Source organism: Chinchilla lanigera, unplaced genomic scaffold (genome assembly GCF_000276665.1).
Source record: "Chinchilla lanigera isolate Chin_1 unplaced genomic scaffold, ChiLan1.0 scaffold00016, whole genome shotgun sequence".
Lineage (NCBI taxonomy): Eukaryota > Metazoa > Chordata > Mammalia > Rodentia > Chinchillidae > Chinchilla > Chinchilla lanigera.
Window position 1 is genome coordinate 14830864 of NW_004955417.1, and position 12450 is coordinate 14843313.

General features: G+C 32.1%; 1 protein-coding gene across 5 annotated transcripts in view; it reads left to right on the top strand.

The window, feature by feature from the left end:
- Positions 1 to 12450, top strand: part of Vps13b (vacuolar protein sorting 13 homolog B (yeast)) — a 657708-nt gene that overhangs the window by 260465 nt on the left and 384793 nt on the right. For 4 of the 5 annotated variants that reach the window (XM_005381858.2, XM_005381857.2, XM_005381855.2 and 1 more), the window contains exon 22: positions 6211 to 6338. In XM_005381858.2, coding sequence (XP_005381915.1) covers positions 6211 to 6338 — 128 coding nt within the window. Of the gene's footprint in view, positions 1 to 6210; positions 6339 to 7802; positions 8302 to 12450 lie in introns of those variants that run through there. The other variant, XM_013512757.1, reaches the window with a different exon arrangement.

Genomic DNA, 12450 nt, shown 5'->3' on the forward strand with positions numbered 1-12450 from the left:
AGGATGCCTCTTCACTCTGTTGAATGGTTCCTTTGCTATGTAGTAGCCTTTTAATTTGATACGAATTGTGTTATCTCTTTTGTATTTGGGGTTCTGTTCAGAAAGTTCCATCCTATCTCTTTGAGAGTTTTACCTATTTTTACCTTTCAGCAGATTGTTTCTGTTTTACTATTTAGATCATTTTGATTTTAGTTTAGTACATAGTGATATATATGGGTTTAAATTCAGTTTTCTGTATGTGAGTAGCTAGTTTTCCCAGCACCATTTGTTAAAGAGGCTGTCTTTCCTCCAGTGTGAGTTTCTGTCCCCTTTGCCAAAGATCAGATAGCTAAATGTGCTTGGAATTGTTTCTACATTCTCTATTCTGTTCCATTGATCTTCATGTCTGTGTTTCTTTTTTCTTTTAATTTATTTTCTCTCTCTTTTTTTTTTTTTTTTTTTGGCCCGTATTGTGCTGCTTTTATTACAATTTTAGTGATAAAATTATAGTACAGTTTGAATTCTGGAATTGTGGTTCTTGCACTTCTTATCTAGAATTGCTTTTGCTATTCTAGATCTCTTCTGGTTTATGAATTTTAGGACTTTTTCTCTAGTTCTATGAGGAATGCTATTAGTATTTATTTGAGACTGCGTTAAATCTACATATATAAATTTTAGAAGTATGGCCATTTTGACTATATTGTTTATGCCTATCCAAGAACAGGCATTTCTTTCCATTTTCTGGTGTCCTCTTCAATCTCTTTCTTTAGAATACTGTAGCTTTTGTTGCAGAGATCTTTTACAACTGTAGGTAGGTTAATTCCTATGTAATATTTCTCCATGGCATTGTGAAAGATTTCTTATTGAGTTTATTAGTGGAATAGAGACATGCTTTTGTCTCTGCTAGTTGACTTTGTATCTTGCTTTATTACTGGATTTGGCTATACTAGAAGTATTTTGGTGGAATTTTTTTCTGTCGTCTATGTAGAGGATCATGTCATCTGCAAATAATGATAAGTTGACTTCTTTCCCTAGCCATAACACTTTTATTTCTTGCTCTTGCCTGTGTGTTTGCTGTGGCTACTGTTTCAAGAATTATATTGAACAGTAGTGGGCATCCTTGTTTTGTTCCTCATTTTGGAAACGTTTAGGCTTCTCCCCATTTAATATGATAGTGGTTGTTTGTTTGTCATAAATGGCTTTTATCAGATTGTGTTAAGGTCCTTCTGTATCTATTTTTAGCATTTTTAATCATGAATTGACATTGGATTTTGTTATATATTCTGCATCATTTGAGATGATACGAAATTTGTCCTCGGGCCAGGATATAGCTCAATGGAAAAAGCGCCTGCCTCGCAAGTGCAAGGTCCTGAGTTTGATTTCCAATACCAAAAAAAAAAAAAAAAAGAAATTTGTCCTAGTTTCTGTTTATGTGATATATTATATTTATTAATTTGCATGTATTGAACCATCCCTACTTTGTGGGATGAATGATGTATGATGTTTTGATGATTTTTTTTACATCATGTTTGCTAGAATTTGGTTAAAGATTTTTGTGTTAATATTCATTAAAGAGATTGCTCTGTAGTTTTCTTTTTTTTGATGGATATTTTTCTGGTTTTTGGAATCAGCGTAATGGTAGCTTCTAGGAATGACTTTGGGAGTACTCTTTCCCCTTCATTAATTTGAGGAAGATGAGCATTATGTCTTTCTAGTAGTTCTTGTAGAATTCAGGAGTGAATCCATGAAAATCCACATAGGCTTTTCTTAGTTAGGTTTTTAAAAAATTACTTCTTTAAACTCATTCTTGATAGTGGATTATTCAGGGTTTTTAATGTCTTCTTGGTTCAGCTCCAGTAGTTCATATGTATCTAGGAATGTATATCCATTTCTTCTGAATTCCCCATTTTATTAGAATGTGGGATGTCACATTAGTTGCTAATGACCTGGTTTTTGACAGAATCTGTTTTGATTTTGTCTTTTTCTTTTCTAACTTCATTGAATTGGTCTTTTCCTTACATTTTTGGGTATGATTGGCAGGTTGCCTTGGGGTTTGTTTATTTTGTTTATTCTTCCAGAGAAGCAGTTTTTTGATTCATTGTTTCTTTGTATCAGTTGTTTTGTTTTATTTTGTTTGTTTTTAATCTCAATTTCATTAATTTCTTCTCTAATCTTTATAATTTCTGTCCTTATTCTAGCTTTTGATTTAGTTAGGTCTTGCTTTGCTTGGATCTTGAGTGGGTTGTTTGTCTGAATTTGCTGTTTTTCTGATATAGGCCTTCACTACTATAAACATCCTTCTTAGGAATTGTTTTCATTGTTTCTTACAAGTTCTGGCATACTGTAGTGGCATTATCTTTTATTGAAGGAACGGATTTCTTTTTTGTAGTTCTGGATTCATTGTCATGAACTTCTTGAGGTAGTCTTTGTCTTGGAAATACCTTATTTCTTCATCAATTTTGAAAGAAAGTTTTGCAGGGATATCAAGTTTGGGTTAGAAGTTGTCATCTTTTAATGCTTCAAACACTTCAATGTATCCTGCCTTTTAAGGTTTGTGTTGAGAAATGTGCTGTAATTCTAATGGGTTTGCCTTAATAGCTGATTTGTTGCTTTTCTCCAACAGCTTCTAAGATTCTGTACTTGTACTGGTCTTGGAATATTTTGACTATGATGTGATATGGAAAGGTTCTCTTTTAATCATGGTTATTTGGGTATCTATATGCCTCACTTACTTGTATGTTTTATTTTTTACCCCAGTATTTGGAAAGTTCTCTGCCATTATTTTCATAAACTGGTTTTTTAATGCACTTTTTGCTCCTTTTGATTGTTCATTTATTCCAGTTAATTTTAGATTAGTCTTCATCATGTCATCTAGCATCTGTTCAAACCATTTTTCATGTTCTCGGCTATCGCTAAGTAATTGGTCAGGAACACATCCACCTTTTCTAATTTTGTCCTCTACTTCTGTTGTCCAAAATTTCAGTATAATTTTTCCCTCTTAGTTTGTGTTTGGAACCTTTTTATGGATTTTAGTTCTTGATAGATTGGTCATTTGTGTTTTGTATTGTTTTGTTTAGCACAGCTAATTTCTTTGTGTCTTCACTTCCTGATTGATTTACCTCCTCCATTATCTGGTGTGTATTTTCTGTGAGCCCCCTTAGCACCCTATTGATCTATTTTTTAATATCCTCTGTTGTCCTTTTGAAAATTTCACTGTGTGGCTTTTGCTTTTCTTCCCCTCAATGCCCTATGGATTGACTTTGCAGGAGTTAGGTGTTTGGGGAGGCACAATTGCTATGTTATCTTCTCATATTTCTATTATTTTTTGTTTTTGTTTTCTGCTTAGATATATGATCACTTTATATAGAAAGGTACATTATTTGACAAAAATGTCAAATAATATGCTATTTGAAAATGATTTCCAGAGACTACACATATAATTTGTTTTCTTTAAATATATTAACTCATTGATTATTGGGCTTCATATTATTCATGTTTTTCTTTTAAGTATAGTAACACATGGATTATTGGGATTGTTTCATAAGAAATACAAATTTTCCTTTCATTGTAATGAATATTCTTTTGATATCAAAAGTCTACTGGGACTGGGGATATAGCTCAGTGGCAGAGCACCTGCCTGGCAAGCACAAGGTCCTGAGTTTAGTTTTTGCTACCAAAAAAAAAAAAAAAAACCAAAATTTAAAAACACAGTGTATTGGAGGAAGTCCATAAATATATAAACTGATGTTCAGATATTATATATTGAAAAGTAAACTTGTGATCGCAACAATTTTATTATTCTTCTATTAAAAGACGTCTTCTCTTATTCCCTAAATACCAAATGTGGTGTAACTTAGTGATACCATCTTTCTCTATGGGTTTTATGTGGCAGATGACATGAACTGGAAGAGAATGGGCTTAACTTTGGGAAATATTTACTGAGAGAACTGAGTTATTGCAGCTGACCAAATATTCTTTGATAATCATGAGGTAACCTTGTTACTATGAGAATCTTTTCCTTTAAGAATACAAGCCATTTGGAATTGAATGTTTGTACTGATGCCCTTCTTTTAAACATATTAATTGAATATTTAGAGCTAACCATTTGATCACTGACATCATTACTCAAACTCCTGAAATGAGAAGAGAGATTTTTTGATATACTAGTACTTGGAGTAATTGTTACCAGGTTCCATTTCAATTTGAAAGGGTAAAGGGATGTTTTTATATAAATCATTGACAAAAATATAGAATCAAAAAAAACACAGTTACTAACTTCTGTTGCCTGAAATTTTAACTTTTATGCTTTTTCAGTTGTGTCTACTGGTGACATGTTAACAAATATGTACTTAAAAGTTGTATCCCACTGGAAGAGTGAAAGTAGTTGGGGACATAATCCAGAGTGTGTTTTTAATATTCAGCCATTGACTACTATCACTTATTGCTATTCCATATCACTGTGTTCTACTGCTACTTTTGGAGAGACAAACACTCAAATGTGTAATATTATACCATGAAGAATTATACATTATATAGAATTATGTCAGAATTATGTCAGATTATAGAGCAAGGACCAAATCTAATTTTGGTAAATTAGTGACCATTTCTCAGAGGAAATATCATTTAGGGTAGAACTAATAGGCTGATTTTTGTAGAAAAGGCATACAATTCAGTTAGATTAGCTAACCTTCAAATTTTTTATATATAATTAATGATAAATTTTTCTGTTATTTCATTTGTAGTTCTTTTATAAACAGGTTATATATATATATCTACATCTATATATAAATATGTAGATGAAGATATATATAATCTGAATAGTACTGCTGCTACGGGATCTTCACATTAGCTTTCTGTTACAACAACATTATTAGCTTTTTGCTACAAATCAGAAAACTGACAGTTAACAGATAAATTGCTGTTCTCAAATAATATGACAAATCACACAGTTAAAACACTAACTCATTCTGACTGGAAGGGTAATATTTTTTTCCATGACATATATACAAAAGAGTAATAGTATACATTATAGGTGATATATCCACATGAAATAATATTTTAACCAATAAAACTTGGTTATAAACTCCTTAATTATTGCTGCAAATAAAAAATATGTAATATGTTAGGAATCATGTAAAAAGTAGGGTCTGTATACCATCAGTGGAAATAAATCATATTTTCTATACTTTTTGTGGCACTATGTTGATAGTATAAATATTACCACATTTATTATATATTTGAACTAGAAGTTAACAGAATATGGAACAAAACTAGAAGTTATTGTATAGAGTTTGTACAATAGAAGAGGCAGTCTAGCATAATAATTAAAAGGATAAACTCTGTTTATATTCATATTCTTCTTTTGATACCTAGGAGATAAGGTACTAATCCTCTCTGTTATCTGTTTCCTTATCTGAAAATCATGATAATAAGAGTCTGCATAATAGTTCTTTCCTTGCAGTTTTAACAGGATGATTATTTTTGACGTAGTTAGAGCAGTGCCTGGAATACACTTGATGTATAGAGTTTTCAGTTAAATTGTAGATGAAGATTGCCAGTTTTATAAAATATCCCATTTATAAATATGGCTAAATACAGAAAATATTATCCTTTCTTCAGTATGAAGCACAAAGTTTTGTCCTCCTATGATAAGGATTAGTGTGTCCTAATAATATATTTGCTTCTTTCGCCACCAGCTTGTTAATTAATGAATAATTTTAAGAGATTACATACTTCTCAACTATTTAGTTATGTTATGCTACATGCAGATTTTAATTCATCTAAATTTTTGTTACATCACAATACAGCGTATATAATACGTCACGCTTTTTAAAAATTGATTCTGTAGCTAAGCTTTTGTAATCAGAAAATTTGACATATGGAAATATTCATTTCCTATCAGTTGTTTTAAAGAAACATTTTTATTTGATATTATTTTTATACTGAGAAAATGATTAAATTAAATACCAGCTTAATTAATTTTCATAACGAGATGCCCTTTGTGTAATAAATAAATAGATATTTGCCTTAACTCTGTAATTCCACTTCCCAGTCATCAATTCCTTGAATAATGGCAAAGTAATTCTACAAGATAAAGTGGTCTATTATGACACTTTGTAATCTAATGTACAAGATTTTAAACAATGAAACAATTTTGAAAATATTTTCTATATATTTCTGTCAAATTAAACGATGTGTCTTTGTTAAATAATTACCTCTTCTTATACATAGAATCCCGACCTCTGTCTGTTCCTGTTAAAACCATGTTGAATATATCTGAAGGCTGTAGAAGTCCTGAAGAAAGAATGAAAGAATTTATTGGAATAGTATGGAATGCAGTGAAGAGTCTAACAATACAGGTAAAGTAAAAGGGAGAAATATGACTCTAGTTTCTATAATATTTAAAAATTTTTAGCATTGTTAATATTGGTAAATATTTCTCATAATAGGCATGTTAATCTCATTTCCACAATGTATTTGAAAGCAATTGGTATACTTATCATAAACAAAATTTTAGAGACATCTATGTTTTATAAAAGGATACATTGACATGGTTCTTACCATTTGAAAAACTTTATCTTTTTTCTGTCTTTTTGAGGCAGGGTCTCACTATATGTTTCAGGCTGGTCTTGAACTCATTTTGTAGCCCAGGCTGATCTTGAGCTTACAACCGTCCTACTGTCTCAGCCTCCCAAATGCTGGCATTACAGGTGTGCGCCACCATGCCCGGCTGAAAAGCTTTTGTTCATTCTGTTTGTTTCTTGTAAATATTTGAACACTGTTCAAATCACACTTACCTCTCTATTGAAATAATCTAAATTGGAATTAAATTAACACAAAGTTACCTAATTGTTTTGCCTACCTAATTATAGATTAAATATAAATTTAAATATAAATGTTAATATAAGTTAAGTATTATAATTACAATTAAAATAAATATTATAATTATAATTTCCTTTATTGTTAAATTTTCTTATTTACTTTCAATTTCAAATGAATGTAATTCAGTCCTTTTAAATTGCCCTCTTTACAAGTCATATTTAAACTGATAAAAATATATACAATTGGGAGACACTGAGTGGGGCGGGAGAGATCTTGAGGAACTGGGGATAACGTCCAAGCATGGATCAAAGCAGTGAAGGGTGTACAAAAAAAGGTCAGCAGTGTGAATATTGACAAACTTATAAAGGATTTCTCATATATAGAATAGGGTGTTAATGTGTTGCCCAGGGGATCAAAAACTACTGAGCTCATGAGGTTATCTTGCCTCAGCCACCTGAGTAGCTGGGACTGCAGAAAATAATAGAAACCAGTGGAAAGAATAACGTTCAGTTGGAAAAGACCATCTGTTTATTAAAAGTAATCCAAGCAAAGAAAGTCTCATTTAAAAAAGAATGTGCTGCTCTTCAACATATGATAAAAGTGCTACAACAGATTATTGAATATCTACACAATTTGAAAGGTGAAAATGAACAACTAAAAAGAAATGCTGATATAACAAAGGAAAAGCTAAAATCTCAAGAACAGGAATATCAGAATAATATCACCAAACTTGCACATGAAGTGAAATATCGAATAGGAGGAACATAAGATAGAAATAAGCAGACTTTATCAAGATATGCAGAAAAAAGTTGAATTAAATGAAGAAAAACATAAAGATCTAACAAAGAAAAAGGAGATGGAAATTTCAGAGATAAATATAAAGTTAGTAGTTCAAGCAAAAGAAAAGTGAAATAATCAAACTACAGCTGGAGTCTGATGCCAAACTAGCAAGAGTTCAGACTAAATCAAAACCCTACCCAGATGCTACTATTTCTCCACAGGGTATCTACAGAAGGAAGCTTCAACATCTTCAAGAAGAAAAAAACAAGGAAATTACAATTCTTTATAATACCATTCAAGATTTGGAGCGGTGCCTTTCTATTCGCAAAGATTCTCACCTTAAGCATAGACAATTTTGAGTATAACAGTAAATTCATTAATTAGTATTTACTTTTTTGAAAGCATTTGAAAAATTCACTTCCATTTTCAACATAAGCCTAAATAATAAAAAAAGAGACAATTTTAAAAAATATACAATTAGGTGTTTATCTAATTGCTGTCACAAGAATTAGGTAAAAATAACAGTTGCAAATTTTAGGTTTTTATGTAAAGTCTTTCTTTTTTGCCTAAATTTTGAAATACTGATACCAGAAACATTTTAATGGAATTCTCAGTGTAGCATACAGTAATATCTGAGTAAGATCAATATCACCTGTGATTATAATCCAAAATGCTGTAAGTGAAAATTGCTTACACCCTAGCAATGAAAGCAATCTGGATGGTGTACAAGTTTATGGTTTTTTTTGTTTTTTTTGTTTTTTTTTTTTTTTGGTTTTTCTCCGGTACCGGGAACCGAACTCACGACCTTGCGCTTGCCAGGCAGGCGCTTTTGCCGCTGAACTAAATCCACAGCCCCAGTTTATGATTATTATAAGCCCGCAGAGAGCTGAACTGACAAATTGACATTACCATAACACTAGTGTGCTAAAATCCAAAACATGAGAAACAACCACAGATCAAATAATCTCAGAAAATACTGAGTAGGATTAGTAAAAAGAAAACCAAAGGTAGATATGTCATAGCCAGATTTCTAAAAATCAAAAATCAAAAGAGAAATTTTCAAGCAGGCAAAAACCAAAGGCATATTATATATACGTGAACAATGATAGGGATAACTCTTGACATTTTATCAGAAGACTGACAAAAGACTATTACTCCAGCACTCTGGGAGACTGAGGCCAGAAGATCACAAGTTGATGTCCAGCCTGGGCAACTTTGCAACTTAGTCAGATCTTGTCTCAAAATGAAACATTTTTTAAAAGATCTGGGGTTTTACTTTAGTGTCAAAATCTTGGTTTCTGTCCCCAGTCCTGAAAAAAAGGAAATAGGAATGAAACAGTCAAGGCCAAAAGAGAATGGAATAACATCTTTTAATGTGTTAGGGAAAACAAACTGTTAACATGTAATTTAATATCTAGCAAAATACCTTATCAAAAATTTTGGCAAAATAAACACATAAAGACCAAACTTTCCTCCCGCCTAAGTTTATTCTAATATGTGCTGGAAGTTCTTTGTGTCAAAGGGAAAATATAACAAAATCTTGATTTTGGAGGAAGTAGTGAAGTATAACAGAAACAGTAAATGAGTTAGAAAATAACTATACAGGAAAAATATTTAGTATTTTTCTTCCTTTTCCTTTTTTTCAAATTTTATTGGTACATTTTAGATATACATAGTGATAACATTCATCATAGGGAATTTATACCTGTACGTGATATACCTTGATTCTTTTTTTTTCCTTATTCCTTTACCTTCCCTTCAACTCTTCTCCATACTTCAAGAGCTTTGTTTTCATTTTCCCTTCTCATTTTTTATTTTCCCTTCCTCCCTTCCCCGCACCCCAGTTACCCTTCCCATTTGAACATTATCTTCCTACTTCACAAAATCTGTTACACATTTTGGTCCTTATTTAACTTCAGTTTCTCACAGTAATGAAGCAATGTGATATTAACATATGTGTCTGATTTATTTCACTTAAGAATATGGTGTCAAGGGGCCGGGGATTTAGCTCAGCGGCAAAAGCGCCTGCCTGGCAAGCGCAAGGTCGTGAGTTCGGTTCCGGGTACCGGAGAAAAACCAAAAAAAAATAAAATAAAATGCTTGCCAGGCAGATGTGTTCATGCTTGCCAGGGAGATGTTGTGCCACTGGGCTATATCCCCAGCCCTAGAGTTTATCCTTCTTTATGGCTGAGTAGTACTTGATTGTATAAAGAAACTGCACATCATCTTTATCCATTCATTGGTTGTTAGGCATTTTCTAAGGTTTAGCTCTCACAAACTGTTCCATTATAAACACAGGTGTGCCTATGTTGATGTGGTATGATACTTTTAATTCCTTTAGGAAGAAAGGGAATAGCGGGGTCAAATGGAACCTGTAGTTTTAGTTTTTCTTGAGGATTCTCCACACTGATTTCCATAATAGTTGCACCAGTCTACATTCCCACCAGCAGTGGAGAAGGGTTCCTTTTCTCCACAGTCCTATGAAAATGTACTGTATTATTGAGTTATAGAAAAACTATTGACTCCACTATGTGATGTACTCTAGAATATGATAACTATCAAGGATAACTAGCTGTTTAATGTTTATTATGATCATAAATGCTGTCATAATAAGTACTGGTATTAAAAGTTACTTTATGGCATTTTTTTTTCCTTTCTGTGGTACTGAGAATTGATTTCAGAACTTTTGCAATGATCTGTTGCAACCCTCTTTTCAGACATGTTCTCACCAAGTTGGGGTGGTCTCAAACTTGTGATCCTTGTTCCTCAGCCTCCAAGCGCGTTGGGATTGCAGGAGTGCACCAATATGCCCAGTTCCTCATGCCTTGTTATTCACTGTATAAAGAATTGCATAATATGATTTACTTACCCTTTCTAAAATACCATTTTGGAAAGTTCATTTACAGGGAACATGAATAATAGTATAAGGTTAATGAGTATTTGACAGCTCCAGTTAAACATTCCAGTATAAGATTCCAAGTGGTACCAGAAGTCTTTGTACTTAAAAGCTAACAAGTAGGGCCATCTCTGTTCCACAGTGTAAGATACTGGAGGGTGTCTAACTCTGTCCAGGGAAAATTAAATTTAATTTACTCCCTGATACAAGAAAAAAAATGAACAAAATATGTAATACAGTGATTTTGGAACACTAGGCCATATACCAAGTTGAACAGTGATTATTGATGCTTAGGGTGAAATTAGCGAGACTTATTAATCAGTGGTTTAAGGGAATGACAGAACAGAGTGTCTAAGAGGTTGGCCATGTCCCAGTTTGGGTATTTGGGTAGACGATGATGCCATTTAAGGAAAGGAGTACAGCTCTCAGGGTTAAGAACAAATAGGAAGTTTGAATTTACACGTGTATTTGAAATATATATGAGATATCCAAGTATCTGTTAGTAGAAAACTCATAGTAAATTTAAAGAAACATTCAGAGTAGCATTATAATTTTGGGAGCCATCTTACAGATGAGCAAAACCTAGAAAATGGGTCATTCAAGAAAACACATAAAATTGAAAGAGCACCAAGTCAAGGGAACATTATTTTTAAATAGTCATTGAAAGGAAAATGTCCTTGTCAGAAATTGTAAGGTGGGAATCAGAAATGTAGGTTGAGAAGCTGGAGACGCCAAGAGCATATAGAATTTCAGGGAGCCTGTGGTCAGCTTTATAAAGTTCTAAATGTTAACTATGGGCTTTACTTTGCTTGTGAAATGGTTAGATTAATATTGTGATGAAATGGTTAGATTAATGTGAAATGGTTAGATTAATATTTCAGTGTACTTCCAATTCTAACATTCCATTAGGATGCTTTTGGGTCTTTTGTTTGTAATATAATGATGGAGTGCCCAACAGGATTCATCACCTACAATGAATGAACTTAATCTTACGTCATTATGAATTAATTATAAGAGATTGTGCTATCCCTTAATTCTTCTTTTTTTTAGCTTTTCCTTATAATAAAACACATATAACATAAAGTTTACTATTCTTTTGTGAATATACAGTTTTGTGTTTTCTCATTTTGAATAAACTTTGGGTTTAAATTTATGTATAATCACAGGATCCTAATTGATATATCTTTACATCGGTTATCTTAAATATGGAGTAAGTAGTTCGCTTGCCTTACCCTGGCCCTGGTTGTGTGTTAAAAATACTATATTTTAAATGTTTTCAGATGTTAATGTCTTGTGAGAAAATTTTTAAATAAAATTAGTTCCTATTTAAATGATTAAAATCTAGGCTCTAATATTTTGAGTTTTAAAGTAGCATTATCCATTGTCCAAGATGTTTTATGAACCAAACTGTAAAATAGAAAGCCCTGAAGTTGTCAACAAGTAAAATAAAACATTATAATTTAAAGCCATCAAAGGATTATTCTGTTGGTGAGAATTTCAGCAAGTAAGTGTGTTTGGGGACCAGAGTTTTTGGAAAGTTGATTTTGGAGCCAAAGTTCATATTTAGTAAGCCCATGTTGCTTTTTACTTAAGATAGAGAATCTTACATTGCATAAAGACATTAACAATATTTACTATAGCCTATTTATTTTTTCAGTGGGGAAATGCAGCTTTCATACTTCATTATAATGGATTTTTTTATAATAATATATGTGGTCATAGACATCTTATTTTATAAAAACTTGGTTTTGGGACCTTTTAATAATAGATTTTGATAAACTCACTTGTTCTTCATTACTTTTCTCAGTCTGCTCATTAGCAAAGAGTTTATCTATTACACTTTAAAATACCACATTTTTATTCCACAAGCACATAATGGCATGCAGTTGACAAAATAGAAATGCCCTCACCTGGAATTCACTAAGAAACGAGCACTTTGTCTGTTATTGCCATACTCAGCTTTTTTTCTCATA